Source organism: Aquarana catesbeiana, linkage group LG01 (genome assembly GCF_042186555.1).
Source record: "Aquarana catesbeiana isolate 2022-GZ linkage group LG01, ASM4218655v1, whole genome shotgun sequence".
Classification (NCBI taxonomy): Eukaryota; Metazoa; Chordata; class Amphibia; order Anura; family Ranidae; genus Aquarana; species Aquarana catesbeiana.
Window position 1 is genome coordinate 588,346,123 of NC_133324.1, and position 19,271 is coordinate 588,365,393.

The following is a 19,271-nucleotide window of genomic DNA, read 5'->3' on the forward strand; positions in this document are numbered from 1 at the left end:
TTCCTCTGAGCCTCTCACTTCCTCTGAGCCTCTCACTTCCTATGACCCTCTCACCTCAACCTCCACCTCACTCTCTCTCTTCATCCAACATTAGTACAAGTATCCCACTGCATAATCCACGCTGACCTGAAAAGTTGGTAGGACCAAAAAACTTTTACATAACGTAAACAAATGCAATATGGTTAACAACATGAAAGAGGCTGTGCCGTTTAACAGGTAGGCATCTATCAATTTGAAATATAGTTCTGTTTCTCAGGTGTTACTAGCTTCAAAGGTACAAACAGGGATTTCACTGTATCTGGTGGTTCACTCATGGCGGGCCGATATAGCATAACCGCATCACAGACCTTGACATTTTGGTCAGAGGTGGGATACAAGCCCTGGCATTTGTGGACAGGCAATCCCACAGACCACCAATGTCAGGGCTTGTGTGACCACTAATAAATGCCCTTACATCGGTGGTTGTTAAGATTGATGGTCATTAGGAAGCATGCCTTTACATTTTGGTCATAGGTACAAGTCCTGACATCGGTCGACAGGTGGGATGCAAATCCTCTAAAAAATAGAAAACATAACCTAAACAAATCCAATATGGATTAACAACATGAAAGTGGCAGTGCCATTCAACAGGTAGGCTACAGGCAGAGTATTACAACAAATTTGAATCTATAAATTCAAATATTTTGTAACACTCTGTTGCTCAGGCGTTGCTTGCCTAAAATGCACAGGCGGGGATATCACTCTATCCAGTGGTTCACTCGGGGTGGGCCGATATAGCATAACCGCATCACAGACCTTGACATTTTGGTCAGAGGACGGATACAAGCCCTGGCATTTGTGGACAGGCAATCCTACAGACCACCAATATCAGGGCTTGTATGACCACCAATAAATGCCCTTACATTGGTGGTCGTTAGGATTGCTGGTCAGTAGAATGCATGCCTTTACATTTTGGTCATAGGTACAAGTCCTGACATCGGTCGTCAGGTGGGATGCAAATCCTCAAAAAAAATAGAAAACATAACCTAAACAAATCCAAAATGGATTAACAACATGAAAGTGGCAGTGCCATTCAACAGGTAGGCTACAGGCAGAGTATTACAACAAATTTGAATCTATAAATTCAGTGGGTGGTCAGTGGGATAGATGTCCTTACATTGGTGGTCAGTGGGATACATGCCCTTACATTGGTGGTCAGTGGGATAGATGTCCTTACATTGGTGGTCAGTGGGATAGATGTCCTTACATTGGTGGTCAGTGGGATAGATGTCCTTACATTGGTGGTCAGTGGGATACATGCCCTTACATTGGTGGTCAGTGGGATAGATGTCCTTACATTGGTGGTCAGTGGGGTACATGCCCTTACATTGGTGGTCAGTGGGATAGATGTCCTTACATTGGTGGTCAGTGGGATACATGCCCTTACATTGGTGGTCAGTGGGATACATGCCCTTACATTGGTGGTCAGTGGGATACATGCCCTTACATTGGTGGTCAGTGGGATAGATGTCCTTACATTGGTGGTCAGTGGGATACATGCCCTTACATTGGTGGTCAGTGGGATAGATGCCCCTTACATTGGTGGTCAGTGGGATAGATGCCCCTTACATTGATGGTCAGTGGGATGAATAAATAGGTACTTACGTTTATGTTTGCGAACTTGTGGAGTGAAGTCTTCCCAGTCAGAATATAAAGTTTTACATATTTCTTCCCAGCCTCTGCCCTTCTGGGCATTATTTTTATATTCGGGTATACGGCTGTCCCATATGTATGGCCTGTCACGAACAAGCCTGATGAGCTCCTCATTGTCGATGGAGTTCCGACGCCGGGGGGCCATCTTATCTGTTTGCATATGGACATGAGACAGGAAACAGGAAGTGAGGGGGTGGTACTGGGAGAGGTGAGGGAGCAGTACTGGGAGGAGGAGCTGGAGGTTAGGAATTCGCACATATGTGAACCATCAAATGCGATTCCAGAACGATTTACATTGATGTCTATAGAGACTAAATTCGCAACGTTACGCAGTAAACTCGCACAAGACCCTTTTTTTGATCGCATCGCATTCGTAGAGGAATCGCAACGCATGTATGTGAACGACCGTCATTGAAAACAATTACTTCAGGGATGACATGCGAATTTAAAGTGCTTTTGACGCATCGCATTCATTATGAACTCGCATCAGTGTGAACCGGCACTTACACAGCCTGGCCACACAGAGAGGTCCAACATGCAGGGAGCACCATCAGGGGTTCTAGGAGCATAAATTACACCTCTAATTTCCTAACGACCTATTACATTTGTAAAGGCCCTGGAGCACCAGGTCAGTGGAATTACCCACAAAATGACCCAATTTTGGAAAGCATACACCCCAACGTCTATTCTATGAGGCATAATGAGACTTTTGAATAGTTCATTTTTTTCCACAAGTCTTCGGAAAACGTGGAAAGAAAATTAAAACGTATTTTTTTTTTTTTTTACACAAAGTGGTCAGTTTATAAGAGATTTCTAACTCAAAGCATGTATATAGCAAAAATGACACTCCAAAACACATTCTGCTGCTCCTCCTGAGTATGGCGATACCACATGTGTGACACTTTTACACAGCCTGGCCACATACAGAGGCCCAACATGCAGGGAGCACCGTCAGGCGTTTTTGGAAAATAAATTACACCTCTATTTTCCTAACGACCTATTACACTTTTGAAGGCCCTGGAGCACCAGGACAATGGAATTACCCACAAAATGACCCCATTTTGGAAAACAAACACCCCAACGTATATTCTATCAGGCATGGGCTGCAGATAGGTACTCAGGTACTCTGTTGGGCCGGAGGCAAGTACTCGGGTACCCTGATGGGCTGGTGCCAGGTACTCGGGTACTCTGATGGGCTACAGATAGGTACTCGGGTACTCTGATGGGTGCTGACAGGTACTTAGATGGGCAATGACAGGTACTCGTGTACTCAGATGAACTATGACAGGTACTCAGGTACTTGGGTACTCAGATGAGCTTTTACAGGTACTCAGGTGGGCTGCGACAGGTACTCAGGTGGGCTGCGACAGGTACTCGGGTACTCAGATGGACTGTGACAGGTACTCCGATGAACTGTGACAGGTGCTCAGGTACTCGGGTACTCAGATGGGCTGTGACAGGTACTCGGGTACTCAGATGGACTGTGACAGGTACTCCGATGAACTGTGACAGGTGCTCAGGTACTCGGGTACTCAGATGGGCTGTGACAGGTACTCGGGTACTCAGATGGACTGTGACAGGTACTCAGATGGACTGTGACAGGTACTCAGATGGGTGGTGACAGGTACTCAGATGGGTGGTGACAGGTACTCAGATGGGTGGTGACAGGTACTTTGATGCCTGGTGACAGGTCCTTTGATGCCTGGTGACAGGTCCTCTTTATTAGGGGGGGCAATCAGTGTGTGTTGGTGTGTACTGTAAGAGGTGTACTGTAAGGCTCTTTATCTTCTCAGATGGTAAAGCTGCCCATTTCTCTTGACAAAAAGCCTCTAGTTCCTGTAAATTCTTGGGCTGTCTTGCATGAACTGCACGTTTGAGATCTCCCCAGAGTGGCTCAGTGATATTGAGGTCAGGAGACTGAGATGGCCACTCCAGAACCTTCACTTTATTCTGCTGTAGCCAATGACAGGTCGACAGGACTTGGCCTTGTGTTTTGCATCATTGTCATGTTGGAATGTCCAAGTACGTCCCATGCGCAGCTTCCTGGCTGATGAATGCAAATGTTCCTCCAGTATTTTTTGATAACATACTGAATTCATCTTGCCATCAATTTTGACCAAACTTCCTGTGCCTTTGTAGCTCACACATCCCCAAAACATCCGTGATCCACCTCCGTGTTTCACAGTAGGAATGGTGTACCTTTCATCATAGGCCTTGTTGACTCCTCTCCAAATGTAGCATTTATGGTTGTGGCCAAAAAAGAAAATTTTGGTCTCATCACTCCAAATGACTTTATGTCAGAAGGTTTGAGGCTTGTCTCTGTGCTGTTTGGCGTATTGTAAGCGGGATACTTTGTGGCATTTGCGTACTAATGGCTTTCTTCTGGTGACTCAACCATGCAGCCCATCTTTCTTCAAGTACCTCATTATTGTGCATCTTGAAACAGCCACACCACATGTTTTCAGAGAGTCCTGTATTTCACCTGAAGTTATTTGTGGATTTTTCTTTGCATCCCAAACAATTTACCTGGCAGTTGTGGCTGAAATTGTAGTTGGTCTACCTGACCGTGGTTTGGTTTAAACAGAACCCCTCACTTTCCACTTCTTGATTTGAGTTTGAACACTGCTGATTGGCATTCTCAGTTCCTTGGATTTCTTTTTATATCCCTTTTCTGTTTTATACAGTTTAACTACCTTTTCCCGCAGATCCTTTGACAATTCTTTTGCTTTCCCCATGACTCAGAATCCAGAAATGTCAGTGCAGCACTGGATGAAAGATGCAAGGGTCTGTCAGGAGTCCAGAAACTCACTGATCTTTTATACACACACACACACACACACACTTATTACAAGCAAACAATTCACAGGTGAGGATGGTTACCTTTAATAGCCATTCAAACCCCTTTGTGTCAACTTGTGTCCATGTTATCAGGCCAAAATCACCAGGGTAAACTTTTGATCAGGGTCATTTGGGTAGTTTCTGTTGCCATCATGATTTTAAAAGAGTAAACACAGTTGATTGATAATAAATAAGCAGTGCAGCACATAAACATACAATGACACAATCAATAAACTTCAATATTAAATGATGAAAGAGTCCATAATGTTCATATTCAAAAACACCCACAAGTGTCCGAATAAGTGCTCTTATGGATAATACACAAAGTGATTGTGTGTCAACCTCCACCAGCAGTAATCTTAGCTGCTCACCTCATGGCGTGGACCCCTGAGTGAATCAGACAGGTCACGCAAGCCGTTCCCTCACAAGGGTAAGATAGCTGGGCCACTGGATATGATGGACGCTGGAGATTAATGCATACTGAGTGTACGATATCACTTGTATCCTGATCACAGGCTCCGGTACACACGTACATAGAATAAAAGCAATAGAGTATATGCTCTCCGTTTGATACAAAGGTATTTAATGAAAATAAAAAGGTTTGCACTTACATAAAAAGCACTGTATCTCAGTGCAAGGTGATATGCAAAGCAGTAACAACATTTCACGAGGATCAACGGTAAGACATAAGTGACATCACGCTAGTGTCCAGCTGCTGTTATTAGGTTTAAATAATTTTTGCGCCAATTGATTTGCCTTTACAGATTGATAATAAATGGCTGCAGCCAAACACTAACCATGAGTGAAAGAAATATTTTTGTGTTATCATTTATATTCTCTGAAAAATGGCCAAGAAATCATAAATTCTGCCAGGGTATGTAAACGTATGACCACAACTGTGTGTGTATAATAAATATATATATATATATATATATATATATATATATATATATATATATATATATATATATATATATATACATACACACACACACACACACACACACACACCACAAATGTTTTTTTAGTAAGCTGCATACCCCCATTTTCCTGTTGTGATGGTATACAGAACATGTGAATCAGAAAGGAAAATAAGAAAACTACCTTTAGGTCTCGATGCACAATCGGAGTTTTGCACTGATGAAGTCTTGCAACAGCTTCGCATGCGTCGCAGAATATCCTCAATACCTCGGCCTCAGTAAACCCAGATTGAAGCCTCTGATTCATTTGATTCACGACTTGTCCGGCTGACAAATAAAATTAGTTTCAAAACAGAACTGCATAATAGATTTCCACAACACAAAGGCCAGTATCTGATTTTAACGTCACTAAAAACTGACAACATTTGGTTAAATTATCTAGGTCCCTCTGATTCCTCCCGTATTGAATTGTAATGTAACTGTACTGTCTGCCCTCATGTTGTAAAGCGCTGCGCAAACTGCTGGTGATATATAAATATTGTATAATAATTACCCATCGTCTTTTTTTGTCTGCAAGGGACTTCACTAGTAAAATCTGTGCACATAAGTTCCTAGGCTGCCTGTTCTTCGCCATTATTCTATCTGCTAGATTTCTCATTTATAATATTATATGACAGACAATACACCACTTGCAGTGACACTTTCCAAGCTGCAGTATAAGATCAGAGATTCTAAACTGGAGAAGAAGCCAGGGGAAGCAGAGATGGGAACTACATCAGGAACATCTTACCTTTGCAGCCCAAAATATCAAGGAAATTTGTGAATTTGGCTCTTAACGATTTTTAGTAAACATTTTTATGTAGTGCTTTAAACCCTAACGAGGGACTGAACCAAAAAAATAGGATTTTTGTACTCATGGTAAAACCATTTCCTTTGAGTCTATCAAGTGAAACAGTTATTCTTACAATGTCAGGTTATACTGCTGCCTACAGGAGAAATGGACAGTTCCACCAAAAAGCTATAGGTCAGCAAAGGATAACCCCCTCCCCCAACTATCATGCCCCATTTTTGTAGCAAAGTAGTACTGGAAGCATGAAAATAGCGGGGAGGGATATATGTCCCTTAATGTACTCCAACAATGGGGGTTTACAGTAAAAGTACAGAAATACACATAAATTCTTGGGACACATAAATTCTTGGACTGTTGGCTGGCTGAAAGGCAGTCCAACAGAGGGGGTAGGAAGCAAAAAATGCTGACAAACCCAAGAAAAACCTAGGGACTGCCTGCAGCTAAAATAGGCATTTGAGGGATCCAAAGCCTGAAGATTGCATCGGATAAGGCCTGAATATCTGCCCGTTTGAAGTTTGAAATAAATAAAAAACCTCATGGTAGCCTTGCAAACTTGAAAAGGTTGCTTGGTGTGAAAATGACCAAGGAGCACCATAACAGAGCTAGTAGAATGTGTCTTGACAGCAAAGGATGGGTTTGCCTTGTCTGACTGGATGATCTTTCTGCAAGGTGGCCCAAAGATGCAGAGGCAGCCCAAACACCCAAACTAGAATGTTGATCAGGGGATGACACTCTGAAAACGACCAAGTCCCTTGCACCGACAAGGAGACCACCACACCTTATAAGCTCAACAAGCTGGCAACCATCATGAGGATCTTCCAAAAGACAAAAAGAAAGGACTCTCCTATTTCAAAGCCGGATTCCTAAGCCACTAGTCCAGGAATAACTTGGACCTAGGTGGCAAACAAATCTGTCTATACAGGGACATCCCATGGTTATAGAATGTCATGCTATGGAGGTCTGGAATGAAATGGCAATGGAAAAACACCTGAAAGAAAGACTACCATCAGGCCCAAGACTCTCCTGCAAAAGGGGAAGGTCAGATGACTCCCGGACTGGAGAACCCAAATATGAGTTATGAGAATCTGAAGCTTATGTAGAAGAAAGACTCTGACCCAAACTGTGCCCAGGACTATACTCCGAACAATGCATGGATTCCAGCGACAATTTCGAAGGGAGTAGGATCCATCTTAACCACTCCAACATCTCAACTGTCAAGACCACATTGTCCAACAGAGCCAATGTCAACTGTTCCCTCAACAGTAGGTTATCCTACAATGAGGATTCCAAAATAACACAGTTTTGGTAATACTGGGCCAGCACATTGGTGAACAAAGGCGGAGACCAGAGGCTGAAGGCAGGGCCCCAAACTGGTACAGTCCCAAAGAAAAGCGAAGGAAATGCCGATGCACTGAAAAAAAACACTGGGAACATGTAGGCATGCAGCCTCGATGTGCACTGAATCCTAGAAAGCCTCTGTGGTGCAGGGAGGAGAGCAGAGACCTGGTGGAATCTCCTAGAAATTTCTGGACTTTCACAGTTTAGAATCCTAGATGAGGTGAATGCTCCTATCGGGTATAGAAACAGTAAACATGTTAGAAAAAATAACAAACTGGAGAACATAGGAACTGGGGCAATAACACCTAGTTACAGAAGACCCGAGAAGGCTCAATAGAGATCGGTTAATCTTTACAGTGACACGGGAAGGAGATGAGAAAACCAGGTGGTGTCAGAGAGTGAAACTCCATTTTGTAGCTCTGGTGAAATGAAAAGGACATTTCTTAATTTAAGAAGGAGAAAACTCAGTCTGATACTGTCTGTGACTTGCAGATATGGAAACAGAAAAAACTGCTTTGCCTCTGGAGCTTATGGTATGGACACCCCAGATATACCGATCTGACCTGAACAACATAGTCCTGTAAACTGTAACACAGATATGTAGTCACTGCAGACAGGGACTGTTGGAGAGAGAACATGTAGTGTAGATAAACTGGAACTGCTTGACTAACTGGAAAGCTATTCTTTAGGATTTCAATATGCAGGTTAAATTCACAAGTTGCTGTGGAGAATTCCAGAAATTCAGGAATGTTGCAGAGAGAACACCAGTCAAAAACTGGGAAAAGCTGCACCTACTGGCTGACTGACTTATTTGTCAGGAATCTACCAGCACTTGTTGGCTGACTGGAGAGGTTTCCAGGAGTTACCGGTAACTTATCTGATATGAATCTAACAGCAGTTGTTGATAGCAGAAGTTTTTGAAAGCAAGAGTACACACAACCACTCTTCTGAGGATACTAGCAGAAAACAGACATGATGGTTGCGGGTGAGGTTACCCTGTGCAAGGCAAAACGTTTTTTGTTGCCCATGTCTACTTCTTTTGTAGGTGACAGTATAACCCAACTGTTCCTATGTCCCTCGGTGGACAAGAAAGAAAAGTGAAGATTCGTTATGTTTTAGAGAACATCTGGAAATTTTGCTGGTGCCTAAGCAGTACCTTGAAAATGTTATATTTTGTGTTGAATTCTACCTAAAATATACAACTGTACGTCTTGATTTGTGGGCGTGCACATGCACTTCCTTGCCTACAGCTTTATAACAGTAGGTCTGCAGTGTAAATCTAAGGCACCGCTACCTCTGCTTGCTTGTTTCAAGGGATTTAAAATGAGATTTGGTGATGTCACCTCTGTGCTACTCACTGTTCTCTTTGCTGGAGGCAAATTAGTACAAGCTTTATGTCGAAGAAAGACCTAGTAAACCATTAAGAGTTTAGAAATAGTCCTTTAGAATTCAACAAAATGTGGTAATTGCTTGCAAACTGCAAAACCTTGAGCACTTCTGAGTTTTGTGATATAAATTAAATATAGAACAATTTGGCAGAAAGATATTTGATTTAGAACCTTATTATGAAATAAAAAAATATATATTAATATAATATACTAAGTTATGAATACAAATTTAGAATATAATTCCAAATAACGAAATGTCATGCTTGGTTCTCACATTTATAAAACAAAAATTTCCAAATAAATGCAACAGCCTTACAATCCACCAGAGAACCAGGCAAAAGGGAAAGTTTTGTGCCATTTAGACCATAATACAGACAGTTATGAAAAACTATGTTGCATTTACAGTAATCAGTCACAAGCTCTTCCCAGGTGCCTGGCAGAAACAGCTCATACGACTATAAAAGCAAAATGTTCCTTAAATGTGGCTATAACTTAATGTTATTACAAGTTAGTTTCCCATTTCAATCAGAAGTTAGCCCATATGGAGAAAAAATAAAATGCAGCCTGAGCTTATAGATGGGATCATATTGCTTCCGTTTAGCTAAAGTTAAAATTTAGTATTTTATTTTTTAGATACAGCACAAAACACATTAGATATGTGTATTGGTATGTATCCCATTACCTGCAAGTAAAAACCATCCCTGCAATACAATATCTCCATCACAGCCCCTGAATACAGTCCTGAGAAGCTGTCTTCCAGTGCGGTGTAGGTTAACAGCAGCTGCTACTGAGAAAAGTTGGGCCACTAACCTGCCCTCTTCTGCACTCTTTGCCATTCACAAAATTTATAATACACTTATCACACAAGGTATAACATTCTTTGAATGGAGGAGGAGCACTTGCGTGACAGAGATTTCCTGCACTCACATACAGAAAATTATGTATTGTGGAAGTGAAGTTATACAAGCAATAAAAAAGGCAGAGAGGGCAGAAGGAGCAAAGAAGACTGAGCAAATTTTCTCAGTAACAGTGTTCATCTTAACAGCACTGGAAGACAGATGCTCAGGGCAGTATCTGGGTGGCAAATGACAGGGTTATTCCTGCACATCTAGCATTTATTATTTTTTTACCCATGAACTAGCATATTTTAACATTATATGTGCATACAGTAGGTGTAAAAAAGTTACCTCTACAATATTCCATTAGGATTAGGATCTCCCAGACATTATCATTGGTAGAGTAAATGGCACAGTCTATATATCCAACGATATTTTTATGTCCCGATAGCTCTTTCTGAAAAAAGAGGAAAGAATATAATATATACATATAAAATACCTACATTAATTATGAATATAAGTAAAAGTATGTAGATTGTTACCAAGAATACTCTGGATTTGGGGTTTCCAGGACCAACTGTACCAAGTGAAACAGAGTAAAATGTCTAAAAGGAAATTAATGTGGACTTACAGTATAATCAAAAACTGACTGCTCCTTCTTGTTGCTTCTCTCCTACAGTAGGCCCTCTGCAGGCTAACTGGCTATAGCTTTTACTGTCTGGGCATCTAATCGGTGCCATAAATGTTGACATAAAGGTATGTTTAACAGTCTTATTTATCTGTACTGGAGAAACTGCTCTTCCAGGCTCTATCCAGCCAAAGGCCTAGTTACTTAGTTACGCCATCCAGGTTTAAATGATCAATGAATAAAAAAGGGAAACATTGAAGCATCTTCTCCAGCAGAGAGAAGTATTTCAACACTTGTATTACTCCTGATTTATACCAGAAAGGCTGTTCATATAGCAAGAGTATAGGTCCGCTTTAAACGACAAATACTGTATACTTCTTCAAGGATGAAAAAAAGAAAAAAAAAATGAATAGGGAACACACAGGATGACATTGGAAGTATATCTTAGCAATTTTATGGCATAACTATAATGTAGCATAGAGCTATGACACCTCCCAATAAAACAATACAGTGCTTTGCAGCTTGAAATTAAGACACACAGTTTTTGTTTTATCCAGCTGTATTTACTAGTGCAACTTATAACATTCAAGTGAAAGATATAACATCAACATGTCAGAAACAAATATAAAAAATTCAAAAACAGAATCACGGCGTTGAAAAGAGGATAACTCCTTATTTAAGTATTTTCTTCAACTACATTTGCTTTAATTACAGCCTTTAGTCTGTCGGGGTTATGTCTCTACCAACTTTGCACATCTAGACTTTGCAATGTTTGCCCATTCTTCTTTGCATAACTGATCAAGTTCAGTTAAATTTGATGGCGACTGTTTGTGGATTGCAGTCTTCAAGTCATTCCACAGATTTTTAATGGGGTTTAAGTCTGGGCTCTAAGCCATGCAAAGAAATTCACCTTTGTCTCCTTCAACCACTGTGTGGTCATTTTTGGTGTGTGCTTTGGGTCATTGTCATGATGTAAGGTAACCTTCTCATTGACAACTTTCTGGCAGAGGGCAGCAGATTTTCATCAAGAATTTGATGGAATTTTGCCCTATGCATTTTTCTTCTATCCTGACAAGTGCTCCAGTCCCTGCTTCAGAGGTGGTATAATCCTGTTATGGGGTGTTTCTCTGCAGCAGGGACCGGAGCATTTGTCAGGGTAGATGACCCCCCGGGGCGCAAGGCTCCTGACGGGGACATAGGCCTAGCCAGAAGGCCTGGCAGACCCTGCTCTTCTGGGACAGCCAAAGCCATGCCCAAATACTAAGTCAGGGAAGCTCTCCCGAAGAGAGACCCCCTAGAGGCAGGTTAAGAAGGAACCCGATGGCCACACATCTTCCCCCCTAGACGGTAGGGTAAGCCTGAGGACTCACACCCTTCATCTGTAAAAAACACACACAAAAGTAAAATGTGACAAACGTGGGAGAAAAATAAAATAAAGGTCTTGCCCACTGCTTCTGTTGATGAAACATCCTGCTGTGAGCGGCAGTGTCTGGGAAGGGAAGCACAAGATACGTAAATAACGGAGGATTTGGCTCAATCAGGGAGGGCAAGGAAAGTTTTTGTTTTACTTCATGAGACTTGTGCATCACACAGTAACTGGATTTGGTATTTGTTTAAATTGCCTTATAGGAACCTTTAGCTGCACTTTATTTTTTTTTTTTTTTTGTGAGTAACCCCAGGACAGCTGAGTAGGTTATCTGAGATGCAAGGAAAACAATGCAGCTCCACAACCTCTCATTTCCTTTAGCCTGGAGTCTGTAGCAGTGCCAATGATGGTCAGTACTCAAGTGCCCTTCAAAATATTTCCAGCATGCTGGACAGTCTCAGCATTTACTAAAAATTCCCTTTCCTACTACTCTGTTTTAAAACGCTTCTAAACGCAAACGTGGCAAAACGCAGCAAAACGGACGTTTTAAGCGTGAGTTACTATCTGTCAAGTTAAATCGTTCAGGAGAGGTTGTAAAAACGTCCCGTGCACATGAAGCCTAAGAATGTTCACAAGCTATAGTTTGTTAAAAAGCAACTTAAGGCAACAAATATGACCCAACGGTGACCTTTAAATGCTGTACAGCGGACACTGCAATGGCGTTAGGTCAGAGTATCCACATAAAATTACTCCAGATTCAACTGGCTTTTTATTATGCCTCAAGCCAACTATACATAATTATGAGCGGTGTAACCTTCCTCTTTAGAGCTAAACTCCACTTAGATATAAAAACACACATTTATGCAGCTTTGTATTTATGAATACATTGCAAAACTTTTAAGTGCAAGTACCTGAATTGTATTTGGTATAGTAGAGCTCAGACTGAAGCACAAGCTGAACCAATGTATCTATGCAAAATTATCCATACCTGGAATTTAATCACTTCACTAACTGAATAAATAAAATGTGTGTGATGAGAATTAGAACCCTGGCTGAACTTCAGGAAAACTGCTAAATATACCACTGAAAAACATGCATAGCAGTTATTTTACTTGCAAAACGACTTCATTTTATTTCATCCAGTCCGGAGTCTTATACTGCACTGGTAGACCACAGGGACAAAACAGTGGCCGGTCTTTTTTTATTATCTTACTGTTAGAATCAAGTACCTAAACTAGTTGAATGTAAAAATGCATTTTTATTTATTATGTTTGCCTATGGGTTCAGCTGTAAGCTACCCATATATAAAATGTGACCATCTTCTGACCTGGCCAATAACAGTTGGATTAAGAAAGGACTGCATGTTAGAGCTGCACAATTAATCGTTAAAAAATCGTGATCTCGATTCAACCCCCCTGACGATCTCTATTGCAGAGTTTGCAGATTCTTTCATATAACAAGTGGAGAGACTTATCTGTTCACTCAGTTGTCAAAAGAAAACATCCAGGCATTCTGCCAAGTTTTTAACATGAAACATTGTAACTAACTCTTCCTTCTTAGATCAAAGGGATAAACTTCTGTGTAAAGAAAAAAATCCAGGCAATCTGCCAAAGTGTAAATGCAGGAAGTTTAACCACTTAAAGTCTAAATCTTTTTCTGACACTTGTTTCTTAAGTTAAAATCAATATTTTTTGCTAGAAAATTACTTGGAACCCCAAAACATTATATATATTTTAGCAAAGACCCTAGGGAATAAAATGTCAATTGCTGCAATATTTTATGTCACACTGTATTTGCCCAGCGGTATTTCAAATGCAATTTTTTGGGAAAAAATGCACTTCAACGAATAAAAAAAAAAAAATGAAACAGTAAAGGTAGCCCAATTTTTTTTTGTTTTAATGTGAAAGATGATGTTGCGCCACGAGAATCGTGAGAGAATTGTGATCTATCTTCTCAGCAAAAAAATTTTGATTCTCATTTTAGCCAGAATCGTGCAGCTCTACTGCATGTCTATAATTTGTGTGCAGCTTCTACATATACCTCCCCCCCTTTACCCTTTTGTGAAGAGTGGAGAAGGGTTAGACCCTCTTATCAAGTTTTGATTGTTCTCCGTAACCTATCAGGAATATACACCTCTCTATTTATTCTGGTGACCATTGTCATGAAAACAAAGTACAGGGAAATCCAAAAATGTACTGTTTCCACAGACCAAGTGCTAAAGAAGAATCTTCTGATGGGGACAACTGTTTAAGAGGAGAATTCCCCTCACTTTGGGAAATTTTTCCCCTAAGGTAAAATTCCCCAATGGTATAAAGCACAAAAATAACCTGGCAGGGGCTATGCACACACTTTAATCATCTAGAAGGCTCAGTTCACACTGCTGTGACATGGGATCTGACCTGTGGGAGCCCAAGTTGCATGACATGTCATGTTCAATGTTTCCCCGTGAGAGCCGTCTTAAATGATACTACACAAGTCGCTCTGATTTTAGAAAAGGTTCCTGTACTACTTTGGTACAATTTCAGCCATTGAACCTGCTCCTTAATAGCATCCAAGTTGGAAGAAAGTCGCAGGCAAAGTCATACGACTTTGCTGTCGCAGCAGTGTGAACCGAACCTGAAGAGATAGCTAATAGTAGTCATTAACAATTAACTTGACTGTATCTCGATTGTTGGAAGACATTTCACACCTTATCTAAGCCAAAGCTTCAGTTTTCATGTAAAACATTGATGTCTATTTGAATCTGACTAAATACTACTAGCTATACCATGATCTGGATATACGGTGCATCTAGAAAGTAATCACAGCGCTTCACTTTTTCCACATTTTGTTGTTACAGCCTTATTCCAAAATGGATTAAATTCATTACGTTCCTCAAAATTCTACAAACAATACCCCATAATGACAACTTGAAATCTTTGCAAATTTATTAAAAATAAAATCCCCATGTACATAACTACTCACAGTCTTTGACATGACACCCAAATTTAGCTCAGGTGCATCCTGTTTCCACTGATCATCCTTGAGATGTTTCTACAACTTGATTGGAATCCGCCTGTGGTAAATTCAGTTGCTTGGACATGATTTGGAAAGGCACACACCTGTCTATAAGGTCCCAAAGTTAACAGTGCATGTCAGAGCACAAACCAAGCCATGAAGTCCAAAGAATTGTCTGTAGACCTCTGAGACAGGATTGTATCCAGACACAGATATGGGGAAGGGTACAGAAACATTTCTGCAGCATTGAAGGTCCCAATGAGCACAGTGGCCTCCATAATCTGTAAATGGAAGTAGTTTGGAATCACCAGGACTCTTCCTAGAGCAGGCCGCCTGGCCAAACTGAGTGATCGGGGAAGAAGGGCCTTAGTCAGGGAGGTGACCGAAAACCCGATGGTCACTCTGACAGAGCTCCAGCGTTTCTCTGTGGAGAGAGGAGAACCTTCCAGAAGAACAACGATCTCTGCAGCACTCCACCAATCAGGCCTGTATGGTAGAGCGGCCAGACGGAAGCCACTCCTCAGTAAAAGGCACATGACAGCCCGCCTGGAGTTTGCCAAAAGCCATCTGAAGGACTCTCAGACCATGAGAAACTAAGTTATCTGGTGTGATGAAACAAAGACTGAACTCTTTGGCCTGAATGGCAAGTGTCATGTCTGGAGGAAATGAGGCACCGCTCATCACATGGCCAATACCATCCCTACAGCGATGCATTGTGGTGGCAGCATCATGCTGTGGGGATGTTTTTCAGTAGCAGGAACTAGGCGACTAGTCAAGATCGAGGGAAAGATAAATGCAGCAATGTGCTGAGACATCCTTGATTAAAACCTGCTCCAGAGAGCTCTGGACCTCAGACTGGGGGAAAGGTTAATTTTCCAACAGGACAACTACCCTAAGCACACAGCCAAGATAACAATGGAGTGGCTATGGGACAACTTTGTGAATGTCCTTGAGTGGCCCAGCCAGAGCCCAGACTTGTACCCGATTGAACATCTCTGGAGAGATCTGAAAATGGCTGTGCGCACCGACGCTCCCCATCCAACCTGATGAAACTTGAGAGTTCCTGCAAAGAAGAATGGGAGAAACTGGCCAAAAATAGGTGTACCAAGCTTGTAGCATCATACTCAAAAAGACTTCAGGCTATTCAATCTTGGTGAGGTTTAACCACTTCCCGCCCGGCCCATAGCAGATGACGGCCGGGTGGTGGTTCAGTTATCCTGACTAAACGTCATATGACATCCAGCAGGATAACATGCCGCCGCGCTCCCGCAGGGGCGCGCATTGCGGCAATCGGTGTGTCAGTCTGACACACCGCTACACTGATCTTGGTAAAGAGCCTCCGGCGGAGGCTCTTTACCACGTGATCAGCCGTGTCCAATCGCGGCTGATCACGATGTCAATAGGAAGAGCTGTTGATCGGCTCTTCCTCACTCGCGTCTGACAGACGGGAGTAGAGGAGAGCCGATCGGCGGCTCTCCTGGCAGGGGGGGCCTGCGCTGTTTATCAGTGCAGCCCCCCCTCAGATCACCACACTGGACCACCAGGGATCGCCACTAGGACCACCAGGGAAGGGGCAACATGTGGATGGCCAGGTATGTACCCCATGGCCATCCACATGTGCCCAGTGTGCCCAAGCTGTGCCAATCAGTGCCCACAAATGGGCACTGATTGGCACCATTATGTTGCAGTGATGCCCAGCAATGCCGCCCTTAGGGGCATCAGTGCAAACATTCAGTGTCATCAGTTCCACCCATCAGTGTCCATCGGTGCCACCTGTCAGTGCCCACCTATCAGTGCCCATCCGTGCCCATCTGTCCCAACTATCAGTGCCACCCATAACTACCCATCAATGCCACCTACGAGTGCCCATCAGTGCTGCCTATGAGTGCCCATCAGTGCCGCATACCAGTGCCACCTATCAGTGCCCATCAGTGCCACCTATCAGTGCCCACCAGTGCCGCCTATCAGTGTCCATCATCAGTGCCCGTCAGTGCCACCTCATCAGTGCCACTTCATTGGTGCCACCTCATCGGTGCCCATCAGTGCAGCCATATCAGTGCCCGTCATTGAAGAAGAAAACGTACTTATTTACAAAAATTTTTAACAGAAACAAAGAAAAACTTGTTTTTTTCAAAATTTTCTGTCTTTTTTTATTTGTCGCGCAAAAAATAAAAACCGCAGAGGTGATCAAATACCACCAAAAGAAAGTTCTATTTGTGGGAACAAAATAATAAAAAATTTGTTTGGGTACAGTGTTGCATGACCGCGCAATTGTCATTCAAATTGCTACAGCGCTGAAAGCTGAAAATTGGCCTGGGCAGGAAGGTGTCTAAGTGCCTGGTATTGAAGTGGTTAAAGCAGTAGTAAACCACAGCATTCAAAATAAAAAATAAATAAATTCCCTGCAAGCCAATGGCATAATGTGCTAGTATGCATTGCATACTAGCACATTATAAAATACTTACCTTAGAACTAAGCCCTCCAGCGGTGCATTGTCAATTCCATCTTCCATGGATGGACTTCCATCTTCACCCTTCTTCCTTCTGGGTTCATGGGCTCTGGCAGCTTAAATGGCCGAGCCGCCATAACGTTATTCCTACTCATGCGCACAGGAGCCACGGCCACAGCACAGCACTCTGAAGGAATGGCTCGGGTATGCCATCCCATTAGGGTACACGTTTAGGAGATATTCATTTTACCTACAGGTATTCGTTATTCTAAGCTTACCTGTGGGGAGAAAAAAAAAAAGAGCGGACTTTACTACTGCTTCTTTTGGATGCCTGATTTGTCATTTAGACATACAAGATGTCTCCCTAAAAAGATACCCTGCAGTTACATTTTCCCCATCTTCCTTTTGCTAAGGGGTAAAAGCTGGAAAAAAGTGAGATTACATCCCCCCTCTCCCATGTACATGTACTTTCTTAAAGTGGATGTAAACCCATGTCATAATGTAGAATATAAGACTTCCTATCATTTGAGCCCAGTCTTGCCACACAGAGTTAATCCAGCTCTGAGCAATCCTCTTTTATTGTTCAGTGAGATAAAATCTGACAAACAGAGAAAAACTTTGTCAAATCCTCCCCCTTGCTGTGAGTGACAGGTGATTTACATCTCGTGCACCAGCCTAAGACATGCATTGTTTTTTAATTCCCACCCCCACTCCTTTCTTCAGCAGCTCTGCAAGGATTGGCTATTCCACACCTCACCATGATTTGTCATGCTGAAGTCATGTGGTTACTTTCCTGTCTTTTCACTGGATGTTAGAGATCATAGCAGAAGTTCAGTGTAAGAAATACACAGGAGAAAATGCATATTGACAAGGGGAGTGTAGAGGTGGGCGGGGAGTCTACTGACATCACGACTCCACCCACCGAGCTCCAGACAACAGACCCACCCACAGAATCTGCAGTTTTTCGGGTCTAATAACAGACAGAGGGGAGACATTTGACAGGTAAAGATACATGCAGGAGGCATGTATATCCTTATAGATAACCCCTATGGCAGTAGTTTAGAAAGGATGAGAGTGGGTTTACATCCACTTTAAACTTACACTAAGGTACTGCAACTGTGTTCATAATTATAGGATCATTACAGGAAAATCTAAAAACATCCTTTAAAATGTAAACAAAACAAAGCCCCAGGAACCTGAACATAACTTAAAATCCATTGAGCCAGAAAACACTGAAAATAATATTTTTGTTTGACAATAAACACATAAATACACAGTTGAATAAAATACACACAGTTTTGACAACCAAATCAGTTTTTTTTATCCTGTTCTGCTTCTCTTGTAAATCCCACATAGCCAAGAAAATAAATATTTTTTTCGGGTTTAGCTTTACAGCTCCCTGGGTCAACAGCTAGGAGGAGATCAGGCTAAATAAATCAACAAGATGGAGCCAGACAAGTGACACAACAAACCTAAGGCTGCACACATGTCCAGTGCAAATTTCCCCTCAGCTTTCCAAAGCAGCAGTTTAGCTGTGAATTTAGATGTAGTTCAGATGCAATTTTTTTGAGCCGGCAGCCACCGGCATCTTTTACATTAGCTGGTTGTTAAGGAGCAGACCAGGAAGCCACCCACCCAGTCCTTAACAACAGATGACTCATCAGCTGTCAGCGGGGGATGAATGTAAAAAAAACATTGCCGGCAATAAAAATTTGTGAAAATAAACAGTGTGGGGGTCCCCCCCAATGTATACCAGGGCCTTTCAGGTCTGATTTTAAGGGGAACCCGACCCCCCAAATCTATACCAGACCCTTATCTGAGCATGCAGCCTGGCAGGCCAGGAAAGAGGGGGGTGGGGGGGATGGGGCGAGCGCCCCCTCCTCCTTTAAGCGTACCAGGCCACATGCCCTCAACATGGGGGTGCTGCTTTGGGGCAAGGAGCCCTGCCCCCCACCAGGTGACATTGCCT

The 19,271-nt window shown here is 42.3% G+C and overlaps 1 protein-coding gene across 3 annotated transcripts in view; it reads right to left on the reverse strand.

The window, feature by feature from the left end:
• Nucleotides 1-19,271, reverse strand: part of BMP2K (BMP2 inducible kinase) — a 271,543-nt gene that overhangs the window by 113,240 nt on the left and 139,032 nt on the right. For all 3 annotated transcript variants that reach the window (XM_073597989.1, XM_073597994.1, XM_073597982.1), the window contains exons 3-4: nucleotides 10,214-10,319; nucleotides 5,635-5,777 (exon numbers count right to left, since the gene is read on the reverse strand). In XM_073597989.1, the coding sequence (XP_073454090.1) occupies nucleotides 5,635-5,777; nucleotides 10,214-10,319 (249 nt within the window). The remainder of the gene's footprint in view (nucleotides 1-5,634; nucleotides 5,778-10,213; nucleotides 10,320-19,271) is intronic.